The sequence below is a fragment of the Mobula hypostoma genome, chromosome 24 (genome assembly GCF_963921235.1).
Source record: "Mobula hypostoma chromosome 24, sMobHyp1.1, whole genome shotgun sequence".
NCBI classification, from domain to species: domain Eukaryota; kingdom Metazoa; phylum Chordata; class Chondrichthyes; order Myliobatiformes; family Myliobatidae; genus Mobula; species Mobula hypostoma.
Genome location: NC_086120.1, coordinates 42,900,078 through 42,913,507, shown reverse-complemented (window position 1 = coordinate 42,913,507; position 13,430 = coordinate 42,900,078). Strand labels below are relative to the sequence as shown.

General features: G+C 38.1%; 1 protein-coding gene across 1 annotated transcript in view; it reads left to right on the top strand.

The window, feature by feature from the left end:
* The window catches only part of LOC134337541 (alpha/beta hydrolase domain-containing protein 17B-like), an 85,595-nt gene that overhangs the window by 26,229 nt on the left and 45,936 nt on the right, over positions 1 to 13,430 (top strand). The window contains exon 2 of the mRNA XM_063032654.1: positions 10,053 to 10,247. Coding sequence (XP_062888724.1) covers positions 10,053 to 10,247 — 195 coding nt within the window. The remainder of the gene's footprint in view (positions 1 to 10,052; positions 10,248 to 13,430) is intronic.

Genomic DNA, 13,430 nt, shown 5'->3' with positions numbered 1-13,430 from the left:
ATTGACGAACTGTAGTTTCTGGTTTATTGGACTATATCAATTATCCTTCAATATTAGGGCAGGCATAGAAATAGAATAGTGAGTTGTGAGAACTGTTTAAAGTTAATTTGATTTTGTTACTGTTGATACGGCTGTCCTGCAGCATAAATCCAATTCAGAATGATGCTCACTAGAAAAATTTATAGAATCTTGTTTAGTTGCATCATGTGATTTTAATCGGCCGTGTTCCTGCAAGTTTATGCATGCATATGTGATCCTTTATTGTGAAACAAGCAAAAACGGGTCCTAAATTTACTTGAGCAAGAGCTATCTACTGTATGATCTTATGACCCACTCTTGCTTTGTTGAATGTTAACAGCGAAAATACTAGTTGAAGATGAATCTATGGAGAGAATTAGTCTTCAACGTCAGTGATGATTTTGATCAGAAATGAAAATGCTGCAGGGAAAGAAATTGTAAAGATGCAGCAAAGGGAGAAAAACGAACAAAATTCTGTGAGAGGGTGAAATAGAGGAAAGGTTAAATGACAAAAGGCAAAATTAGGTAGTAAAGGGAGTGAAATAGAAGGTGCAAAAGTAGCAAAATGATAATTAGATGTGGCACAGTTAATGTAATGCTATTATAGTGTTAGCGACCTGGGTGCAATTCCTGCCACTGTCTTGGAGTGAGTTTGTTCGTTCACCCTGTAACCGCGTGGGTTTCCTCTGGGTTCTCCAGTCTCCTTCCATAGTACAAAGGAATATAAGTTAGTGGTTAATTGGTCACGTGTGTAATTGGGCAGTGCAGGCTCGTTAGTTCAGAAAGGCTTTTTACTCTGTGATATTTAAACAATAAGATTCTACAACTTCTCATTATTTATGCTGAGGGCAGAAAATGAACTTTTTGAGCTTTGTTGGGCGTTTAAGTTACAAAGGTCGAAGTGAGACAGAGTTAAACTGACTGTAACCTTAGGGTCAAGCTTGTACCAATGAAAATATTTAGTAAAGTGATTACCCAAACTGATGGGATCTTTCTGTGGCAGCTTGTTTGTGTCCTAAAGCAAGGCACTTAACCACACATTGCTCTAGTGTCTGTGCGAGGAGTGGTACCCCACACAGACTTCCAATCTGCGCTTTGTAAGGCATGAAAATGCCCGACGCAGGCCTCTCATGGTCTGAGTCGAGATTATTTAATTTAACTATTTCGCTCTCGCTCTCTCACGCTCACTCTCTATCTACCTCTCTATCTCTCGGTTTTTTCTATTATCATGTATTGTAATGTTCTGCTGCCGCAAATGCAACAAATGTCACAACGTATGCCAGTGATCTTAAACCTGATTCTGATTGTGAAAATTTGATACTGAGTTATGCAAGTTTGATCTTGTAGCAAATTTACCAAAGAAAGGTTTTGTGTCACAGAAGCAGGAGTCCGGGGAATTCTAGGGAGACTTTCTGGAGCTTAAGATCTTTGTCAGATGAAGGCAGGGCTGTCTATAGTAGAGCAATTCAATTTGGGAATGATCACGAGGCCACAGTTGGAGGAATGCAAATTTCTTAAAACACCATAGGGCTAGAAGATATTGCAAAAAAAAAGAGGAAGGTTTTGAAGTCTGGAGGAATTTAAAAACGAGAGATTTTAAAATGGAGGTATTGGTTAATACAATGCTTAACCTTGAATGTTTCTCTGAAGTGTAAGCAAGGGTTGGCTATCATTGTATGCCAAATCCTTTTCTGATATTCACTGTGCATTTGGGAACCCCTTTATAATGTGTTGTAAGGTAGCATTACCAAATTTAGCAAGTTGCAAGTGCCCATTTCATTTGCTCCTGGTATCTCTTGGGCTTGGTAGGGAAGGACCCCAGTGTAGGGGGGTTCTTTTACTGGAGAGGGAGGATACAGGGCCAGGTTGGGGAGGGGAAGCCTCTCAGTTATTACTGCAGCAGAGTGTTAGCGGTGCTATTGATGTGTGTGAATGCAGTAGAACAGAATGGAAAGCATTGACTATGATTGTACAGAATAAAAAAACATTGGGCAGTTTTTTGTAAATAATTCTTTATTATGAATAAAGTTTATTTTGTTTTTAAAAAACCTTGTATTCTTCATGCACTCTTCCCATTGAGAAAAGTCTTTTTTAATCAGGAACTTCTCCGGAAATACAATAGATTCCAGTTATATGGGACACATCAAGACAAGTACATTTTGGCCCAATCAAGCAGCTGCCCCAATTAGCTAAAGCTTCATGAAAATAGTTGTTAAAAAAAAACAAACTGTTTAACTGAGTAACAAATTATGTATTTAAATGAACACTATACATATTACTACAGTACTATAAAACCTAATAGTTATCAGCAGAGGAATTCATACAGTGTTAGCTGCTGTGTTTTTTCAATTAGTTGGAAATTAACAAAATCTGCACAGACATCTAGTGCAGATAATGGACTTCCTTCATTGCCTTCCTGAAGTCATGTCAAAAATCACTGCTTTTTAATTCAGCACTGGTTGGCGAAATTGAATAACACAATTGACACACTTTTAAAACCGTTTGTTCCAAGTATGGTATTGTGTCTAACAGCCACACAAATGTATGCAACTGACGCTAGTTAGAAACTGTTGCCTTCTCCAAATCTTCATTTTCGTTGTAACATTCAAGATGATTGTTGATAACTTCAAATTCTTAACTTGCTGAAGTAGTAAAATTGTTTCATTTTCTTTCCCTGCTGTTCCTTCCATCTTCAAACCTGAATGCTTGAAGCCGCAGTGAGCAAAACAGCTCTGAATTGTCTTGCTGCTGATTTCTCACCAACTATCAGTGACAAAAGTCACTGCTTTTTGAACACAAATACATGCAACTGACATTTTTTAAAAATTGTTCTCTCTCAGCATGGTGCAGTGTCTATTGGCCACAGAAGTGCACACGACTGACACTAGTTACAAACTGTTTGGCAGTACTCTCCTATGCCAATTAAGTAGCATAGTGTCTCAAATGAATGAAAGGAATCCTGTCTATTATCTCAGTTTTTGTTCTCCCAAATAAACGGCTGCCCTGATTAACCTGAACTTCTGAAGCAGAGCATGAAAGGATATTAATCCTTGATCTTGCCACTGCCATTTCAGTTGCACTGAAGCATCAAGCTTTTAGGTTTGTGTTATTAGTGATCACTGCAGTATCCATCATAGATACTGATCTTTCATGATGTCATTGATAGGGATGTCCGTAATACTCTTAATGCTATGGAAACTGAAATTGAGTCTTGATTCCTAATACTTCTAACAAAGCAAATTTTAGCCGTATCAATATTTAAATTGAAACTTCACTCAATTGCATCATTTGGATTTTTAAAATATACTTGGCGAAAAATAAAATGCAAATCTTTTAAGATAACCACTTTTATTGTGGTGAAACCTGTCCTTATTGATTCTCTTTTGTATTTGTCCAAATCAATTGCATCAGCAGGTGGTAAGTTCTGTGTCCAAAAACTGTTAAGCTGTTTGATATGCAAGCTAATTGTCAGTAATAAATCACACCGTGGACTCACTTTTGGCTACGGTTTGATATTTAATGTCTTCAGTGCTGAATGCTCTTACTATTTGCGTGATTTGATTGAGGTCTGCAGCATCGACACAACGCTGAACACAATGGCTTGGGCCGTGGCCATTGGCTCTTGGACTGACTTTATTCACCTCAGCTGCTTGTGGCTGTGTATTCACGTTTTGGGGACTCAAAGGTTTGATGTTTAATGTTTTGTGTGTTATTTGTTCACTTTTTGTTGTTTGTGCGGTTTGTTCTGTATGTCTGATGATGTTGTGTAGGAGGTGCCTTTAAACGAGTTCTTTGGTGTTTCTTTGTTTTCTAGCTGTCTGTAAGAAAACAAATCTCAGGACTGCATACTGTAGACATTGACAATAAATGTACTTTGAAAACTCATCTGATCTGGAAGTCTTCTGTTTGTATATTGTTTGCCTGAAATCCGAAATTGTTTAGAAGTAAGTTTCTATAGCCAATGTGGAAGTTCCCTTTTTATCTGAGAAATTAATGCATTGTTGAAGCTGAAATGCAAAAAACTATGATTGCTGACAATCTGAAATAAAAATATTGTGAAATGCTGGAAATGTTCAGCTGGCTGGGCAGCCTCTATGGAGAGTGAAACAAACACTTAACTGTTGATGATCCTTCTTCAAGACAAAGTAGTAATATAGTTACCATGGTAATAATACACCTCTGGGCAGTTTTACTGTTTTCTGAGTTGTTATATGGTCTTTAGTGAGATGAACCACACTGTATATTACAACAAAATATTACTTTAAAACACATGACAAAGATTCTGAATATTTTGACACTTTTTGTTAATTTGGCTAGCATTGTACTGATTGTTGTGTTCTCTCAATAATTCTCTCAAAAAGTAATAATTGGACTTTTATTAATGTGCAATTTAAACTTGATATAAATAATTAGTTAACTTTGGAAAAACCAAGAATGCATAGAATGTAGTTCATGTAAATTGCAGCATAAAATACCTTGGTAAACAGCTCATCTCACAAACAGTCTGCTTGGTTGTAAGTTTCAGGTTAATAAACAGGTAGGTTGTCCTCTGGGAAGTGCATCTCGCAGTGAGTGTAAACACCAAGTTGGGGGCAAGCCCAAATCATTAGAAAAAGAACTTTCTTTTTGATGGTGGGCACGGAGTTGGGTGGAGGGAACTGCATCAATGACTTGGACTGCAATTATACCATCAAAATCCAGTGTAACAATGTTATTTAGTTGACTATGTATTGAAGCACCTATGTAACAATGAATGCATATTGTCAATGTGGATTGGTGGTTTCCACCAAATTGGTTAGATTGTTTATATTTTGACATGGTTGTGCTGAGTAAACTGTAGATCTGTTTCTTTGTGCATTTGCTTTATATTAAATTCTTAATGTCACCTAAATTCTTTAAATAGAGCCTGCTTAATCGCTAGTAATGGAGATTTGTGCAGAGATTTCCAAAATTTTCTGTTTTGTATTTGATTAGAAAAGTGACTTTGATCATTGAGTATGTCACAGCTATAACTTTTTCTAAAGTATCAGGGCCTCCTACGATCAAATTTTATTAAAGAAGGCTTCAACTCTTTCATTGGATTTGTGCTTCCTATTATTTTTGGGTTGGGAAGTTGACAGCATTATTAATTACAGTTTACACAAAATATGTGGACTAAGACTGTGCTAAATGATAGATTTGGCAACACACAGCAAATGCTGGAGGAACTCAACAGGTCAGGCAGCATCCTTGGAGATGAATAACAGTCGATATTTTGGGCCGAGACCCTTCTTCAGGACTGGAAAGGAAAGGGGAAGATGCCAGAATAAAAAGGGTGGGGGGAGGGGAAGGAGGACAAGCTAGAAGATGACTGGTGAAGCCAGACGAGAAAGAAAGCTAAAGGGCTGGAGAAGAAGGAATCTGATAGGGGAAGAGAGTGGACCATAGGAGAAAGGAAAGGAGGAGGGGACCCAGGGGAAGGTGATAGAGACATGAGAGGGAAGTAAGAAGTCAGAAAGGGGAATAGAAGAAGAGGGGAGATTTGGCAGTTCAGTAATTGGAATAATCCAGGTACTGTGGCTTGTTTCTGAGGTAAATTATCAGCTTTTTTCATGATGTTTGAAAAAATTAAATTTTTTATTGTATTAATTGTTCACGTCTACTGTATGATCATTTCTACTTTGTTTTCTCTTCAACTTGGTATTGAGATAAACCTGAGAAATTTTGAAAATTGCAGGCAATATCTGAAAAAAATGTTACAGGTTAATATTGGTGATTACAATAATTATCCATCATTCAGTCATCTTTGTCATTGCAAGGGGCATGTAGCTAAGTTGTATTGAGTCCTGGTTAGTTTCTATTACTGCAGTTTGTTGTAAGTCCAGCTGGAGTGCAGTGGAGATTTGAATAGCATACTGAAAAACTTAGGAAGTAAGAGCTTGGATGAGGTATTTAATGGAAACCTGAGGGGGGCTTTTTCACTCAGGGTGGTGAGATAGTGGAACAAACTGCCAGCGGAAGAGGTAGATGCTGGTTTGACTGCAACATTTAAGAGAAGTTTTGATAAGCACAGTACGTGGATGGGAGGCACGAGGACTATGATCCTATTGTGGAGTCAATGGATCAAGGAAATGGCACGGTATTGTAGTGGTTAGCACAACTCTATACAGTACAAGCGACCAGGGTTCAATTCCTGTCGCTGCCTATAAGGAGTTTGTATGTTCTCCCTGAGACTACGTTGGTTTCCTCCCACAGTCCAAAGGTGTACTGGCTGGTAGGTTAATTGGTCATTGTAAATTGTCCTGTGATTAGGCTCGGATTAAACTGGTGGGTTGCTGGGCAGTGCGGCTTGAAGGGCCAGAAAGGCCTGTTCCACACTCTATCTCAATAAAGCAAAATAAATAAATAATGAATAACAGTTTGGCATTGACTAGAAGGACCTGTTACGCTGTAGTGCTCTATGACTATAATCTTGAGAGAGTTATAGATCTTTCTAAAAACAGACCACGATAAATGATTGTCCTTTCATTTGATGTTACAGTGTCAAAGAACAGCCATGCATTCTATTTGAACTTTATGCCTTTGTAAATTTGAAATGAATTCAAACTTGGTTAAAAGTTTTTTTATTCCATCCTGTATACATTGTGTTTGGAGCTGAAGGTCAATTCTGATGAGGTACATGTTCTCAGGGTTAAAATAATTCATAATGTTTGAATATCATAAATCCATCTTAATGAAGAAAAGGTAGTCTGAGTTCAGTATCTTATATAAACTGTGACATGACCGGTAAGTGCATTTCACAGCATTTGTCTGTATGCATATTCCTCTGTGTCTAGTCTAGAGGACAAGGAGGCAAGATTTTTTTTTATACACTGGTGGGTGTGTGGAACATTTAAGAAACTCCTAAGTACATGGATGATTGGAAAATGGAGTGCTCTGTTGGAGGGAAGGGCTAGATTGATCTTAAGAGTAGGTTAAAAGATCAGCACAACATTGTGGGCCAAAGTCACTATATTGTGCTGTAATGTTCTGTTACAGGACATTTCAATATTTTATTAATTAATGTGCTTGTATCACCAAACTGCTGTATAATAAAGTGCCCAAAACACCCAAATTCCTTTCCTGGGCTTCTGTCAACAAGTGATGTTTATAGTTAACCTTTTTTAAAAAAAATCTTCAGTGCTCCTCTTCCAAAAAACAAGTTGTACTAACATCTCTCCTCTAAGTGCATTGCTCCCTCACTCCCTGAATGTGTTGATGTCCCAAATCTTGTCTTCTCCTGACATATCAGATGTGATCACATTCAGTGGGGTTTCTTTTTCTGCTGTAGAATGTCCCTGATCAAAACCACATATCCCGTGTGGTTATGGTGAAAACAGAAAATGCTAGAAATATCCAGCAGGTCAAATGGTATAGTGAAAGAAACAGTTATACATTTCAGATTAATGATTCTTTGTCAACAACCTGTCTTCAGCCTTTTGAAAGGTCGGTCACACCATTGTCTAATGCCTCCATTCATTTGTCAGTATCTTTGTTACTTTAGACTCTATGTTCCAATGCTCTTCTGATCTTGAACTTTCCAAAAATTTGAGCTTATCCAATAAAATGACTATATTCTAATGCCACACATTTGTCATGAAGATGCATTACCTTTTGGTTTAGCAAGTCCTCTACTTTAAACTCTCACCTTCACTTGTCAAATTCTTTCATAGTTCTCCTCTTGCAACTTTATCCCTGCACCACTCTAAGAACTCTGCTCAGCGTTTGGCTTCTTGCACATCCTTAGTTTTAATGGTTTAATCCCTAAAACTAGAATTCCTGTCCTGAAAATACATACTACTTTAAGAATAATTAAGGATATTTATTTATTTGGCAATACTACATGGAAAAGGCCCTTCTAGGCCAGCGAGTCACACCGTCCAGCAACTCGCATATTTTAACACGAGCCTAAACGTGGTACAATTTACAATGCCCAATTAACCTGCTAACCAGTACATCTTTGGACTATGGGAGGACGTGGTTCACTGAGAGAACGTACAAACTCCTTGCATACAGCACTGAAAATGGACTCCTAACTCCACAAAGCCCTGAGCAGTAATAGTGTCTCATTAACTGCTTCGCTAAAGTGGCGCCCTTTAATTTTCAGTCACAACAACCACTTTGTCGTTGGTTTAAATTTTGTTTAATTATAGATGTAGGTGTAGTTTGTTGGTGTTAAAGTTATCATCTGCTTCTTACCATTCATAAAATTAAACCAGCTTTCTCTCACCTGAATTTTCCCTGTCTATTCAGGTATGAATCTAAATATTTACAAATCAAGAGAATTGTCATATTTGGATTTGCTTTTTAATTTGCATTTTGACTTTGATTGACCTGTTCAGCAGTTCAAGATGAATGCAGTGTTGTGTTATTAAATGAAAATTTAAAATCTGCAGATGCTTCAAATCTGAGATGAAATGGAAAATGATGGAAGCACTTGGGTAGCATCTGTGAAATGAGAAACTATTAATGTTTCAGATCCTCGACCCTTCATCAGAATTAGGAAGGAGAAAATAAGTTAGTTTTCAGAAGCAGGGTATGTGGATGGGAGTGGGTGTGGGAAACTGGTCGAACAAAGGGAATATCTTGGAAAGGTGAAGTCAAATGACTTCAAGTGGCAGCTTCAAGCTGATTAGCCCCAGTCTTTTTTCCTGCTGAGTGGCAGATGTGTGAGGTTAGAATGTTTCAAAGTGGTTTTTAGGAGTCATTCTATCTTGGCTTCCTTTTTACCACCTTGTTTTTGTGATAAGACGGGTGAGAAAAAGGGAACTCAGTTTCTGTCATTTATGTGAAGAAGTGGCCAAAAATATGTTGAACATTTAGTACTACAGCAAGTGATTAGACTAAACTTGCAACACAGAGGCAGCGCTGAATAGATTGTACGTTGTGGCGCCAGCTAGATATGCAAACTACTTTCCATAACCAAAACAGTAACTGATTTCTCTGTGTTCCTGAAGGCCAGGAACAATGGAACTATGTGAAGGACTACATGCTGTCGCCTTTTATATTCTGTGACTTGTTCTTTGACAGTGGGTGCTGGGTGCCGGTTGGGGGCTGGAGAATCTGATTTTATTTATTCAACTGTCATTTTATACAAGTGGAAAACCAGAAAAATTACCAAAAATGCCATGTGTGTAAAGTTCTTGCTCCTGCTCTAACAGCCATTAGTTGTGATGGTAATAACACTACTGATATCTGTTATCTACATGATTACTTGAAGACTAAGTCTAAACTGGTTGCCGGTCTTATGATTATTCTGATATTGTTTTTTTGTTATAAGAAGGTCCCATCATTTTAAAGGAGCAGGAGCAACATCTGTACATTTCTACTTGTGTGAAAGGATGTGACAGAAAAATGTATTCTGGGGTCAAAACTGTGTACTCACAGGAGCACAGTTTAATGGTTTCTTCAAGAGTTATGTCACTTTTTATCTTATTACACAAGCAGCTATAAAATGGAAAAGCAAAAACTGCAAATATGAAATAAAACGAAAGATACTTCAAAATATTCAGAATTAAATCCTCACTGATTTGATTTGAGTCGATGTGTTTCACTTTATTTTTCGATGTACATGTGAGATAGCTAATCTCTCATCTTCATGTCAGGCAGACTTTGTCGAAGGAGAAACAGTTTGTAGAGAATGACCTAATTTTTAAGAACCTTAAGTGTAATGGATAGGCAAGTACCACAGTACAACTGTAGGGCCACACGATCTTATTTTCAAAGTCCTAACAATGACTGCATGCATTCCCAAAATTTCTACTGCATTCAACTTGTATATTATGTTGTGAACCACCTGTTAATATTCTTAAGTGTGCAATTATAGTTATGGTACATAAAGTAATCTCCCTCTGGTACCTTTCTCATTAGTTAAACGAAGTTCCCCGTTATGTCCAAAAACATCTTTTGTCTTCCCCACGAATCCTATGCACAATCTGAACTTGCCCGTAGAATTTATTACCACGAACAATATCATGTTGATATCAGCTTGTAAATATTCTTCTTTTACCTTCCAGGTTCACCCTTCTCTTCTCCCATGGAAATGCAGTGGATTTGGGTCAGATGAGCAGTTTCTACATTGGCCTAGGCACCAGAATCAACTGTAACATCTTCTCCTATGACTACTCAGGGTATGGAGTCAGCAATGGGAAACCTTCTGAGAAGAATCTGTATGCAGACATTGATGCGGCATGGCAGGCATTGCGGACCAGGTGGGTTTTACCAGGAACTTTATTGAACGTTGTAGGAGGTCAGTACAGAAGTTTAAAAAATGTCTTATCTTGATGCAGATTACTGCATTTTTGCTAACTGGTGAGTTAGAAAGTCTAGTAAGGTGTTGGGATATTGGTATTGGCAAATCTTATTGGGATTGCATGGAGACATTTTATTTTTATTATTTTAAATTTTTATTTTATTTATTTTATTCTATTATCTGCAACTAGGGAATTAATTTAGAATAGGCAGTGATGTTATACAGGTAACCAAAACATCCACTTTTAAACAATGTAATACTGGAAAGATGATCAAATGTATTTTTTTTTGCTCTTAAGATATTAGTTGTTAACCTGAATACATAAATTTGTGCAAACTATTATAGAAACTTTAAAAAAAAAAGCAATTCATTAGGTACAAAGGGCCTTGATTTGATACCCCATTCAAAAGATAATTTATCATTGTCATATTGAATGATTGTTCTACATTGCAGAGAAAACTCTAATGGTACTTGCAGGCATTATGTGCTGAGTCCAGTCAGAGAACCACCATCAGCGATTTCAGAAACTTGTAGAAAAAGTTTGCTCAAATATCTAGTATCATGTATTCTTTCAGCTGACTTTGGATGAGTGCAGTTTCAACATTGCTCCTTAAACCTGTCTCCTGCCCAGGGCAAAGCAGCCTGCTTAATTGTCATCCCATGCATCTATGAAACATTCAATCTGTCCAACACACATAATGGCTGCAGTGTGGCCACTTCAAGTTTAAGTTTATTATCATCTGACTGTACATATATACAACCAAACAGTTCCACCAGACCATGGTGGGCCCATAAAACATATAACAAACACAGCTCATAAATTAAAATATTACTACAAATAAGTTAATAAAATATCATTCAAAATGCATGTGAAGTACGCAGTGCAAGTAAATTGTACCATAAGCAGCTGGCTGTCCAAGTGACGAGACCTTGGTGGTGGCAGGGTATTCATTAGCCTCACGTCCTGGGGGAAGAAGCTGTTACCCAGTCTGGTGGTCCTAATCCTGATGCTCCTGTACCTCCTTTCTAACAGTAGTGGGTCAAAGAGATTGTGGGATGGGTGGTGGGGATCATCAACGATGCTTCGGGGCCTTTCGTATAAAGCACTCCTGGTAAATGTCATGAATAGGGGAGAGGAGATTCCGGTGATCTATTCGGCTGTTTTTACTATCCTCTTAGAGTCTTGTAATCCAGTGCCTTGCAGCTTCTTTGCCATGCAATTCTGCAGTCCGACAGGACACTTGATTGTGCTCCTGTAGAAAGTTGTTAGAAGCTTGCACTTAGAAAAGGCACTGTATTTGTTCACTGGTCAAGGTTAATTAGGGATGGGTATTAAGTGCAGACCTATCCACTGATCCACTGACCTTTCCTCTAAAATGAGTTTAAATTTAAAGATGCATGTTAAAAGGGATAGTTCCACAAGAGAACAAACATTTGAAAACTCTGCATTTGTCAGCCATCCTTTTTGGCAGCAGTTTTTATGTTCCAATGTAGTCATGCTGATGACCACATCTATTGCATGACAGATCCCTCACTCCACACCAACTCTGGATCAGCAAGGAAGTAGTACTTGGTGTACCTAAGAAAGAAGTAAAGATATGGTGAAGTTGCAAGACACAAAAAACAAATGGTAAACAACGCACAACGGAGATTTAAGGATTAGCTTTATATTTGTGTGGTTGTGGTTTTACTATTATTCTATACCTGCTTGTATATGCGAGGTCAGGACCTCAAAGCTGTGGAGTCACCTAGTGGGCATTGGGGCAAGTTGATATGATATCGGTGGGCTAAGGGGTCTGGACTATATACATGTATATTCTGAGTTGTCATATTTTACTGATAGTCTATATGGGTTTGTTGTTTTGTGTGTGTGAGAACTGGGCCTCAAGCTGCAATGTCGGAGGTGTCGGGGCTCTTCTAGTCGGTGGTTGTGATGCTGTGTGTGACTGTTGGTACTGTGTTTTGCACCTTGACCCCGTGTTGTCACACTGTCTCATTTGGCTGTGTTCATGATCATTCATGTATGGTTGAATAACAATTAAACTTGCAACAATTAACTGCAACAATTAACAATTAAACATACATTGAAACAATCAGTGGAATGCATCGCTCGCTTTGGGGATGTGCTAGGGGCAGCCTGCAAGGGATACCATGTTTTCAGAGCCAACAAAGCATGCTTACAACTTACTAACCCTAAGCGGAGGTCTTTAGAATGTGGGAGGAAAGCACACCTGGAGGAAAGCCTTCTGTCACGGGGAGGACGTGCAAACTCCTTATAGATAGTGGTAGGAATAGAACCCCGATTTTACAGTAATATAGAGCATTGCAGTAACTACTATACCACCGTGCCACACTGTCCATCTATTTTCTATATTTTTTAAATTCCCACCCTGCCCACTTTCACTTCAAGGCATCCAGTGGAATGAGCTACATAATCATGCTGACTTTCTTCTGTCAGTAATAGACAAGGGTGACAACTGCCTACGTAATGGTGCAGATCGGTTTCAGTGCCTTTTAATATGAAGAAAATCATGAAAGCATTTTTTCCCATCTCAACAGTGTCTAAACTTTGGAAATAATATCATTGAGTTTAGCTTTGGAGCAAAACATGACCATTTAGCATGACATAAGTAGGAGAAATCCTGAATCTAGCTGGTAATGTTGTTATAGTCTATATTCCAATTACTTGTACATCAAAAGGTGTTAGGCTTAGAAAGCTCTTTACATGATAATTTCTCCTGTCAGTTCCTTCCTGAGCTCCATCTTCTTTGTTGCAATCACCACTCTAGATTTGTCTTCCAGATACTTGAGAGAGTCAGATTGATTCACTCACTAACCCCCATATCTACTGTCTCAATGAGTACTACTCCAGCTTCTTACTAAAGTATTAGTTGACCCAACGTTGTTTTATAAATAGTCATTGTCATACTTCATTGATCCCGAGGGAAATTGGGTTTCGTTACAGTTGCACCAACCAAGAATAGAGTATAAATATAGAAATATAAAACCATAAATAATTAAATAATAATGTGTAAATTATGCCAGGAAATAAGTCCAGGACCAGCCTAGCGGCTCAGGGTGTCTGATCCTCCAAGGGAAGAGTTGTAAATTTTGATGGCCACAGGCAGGAATGACTTCCTAT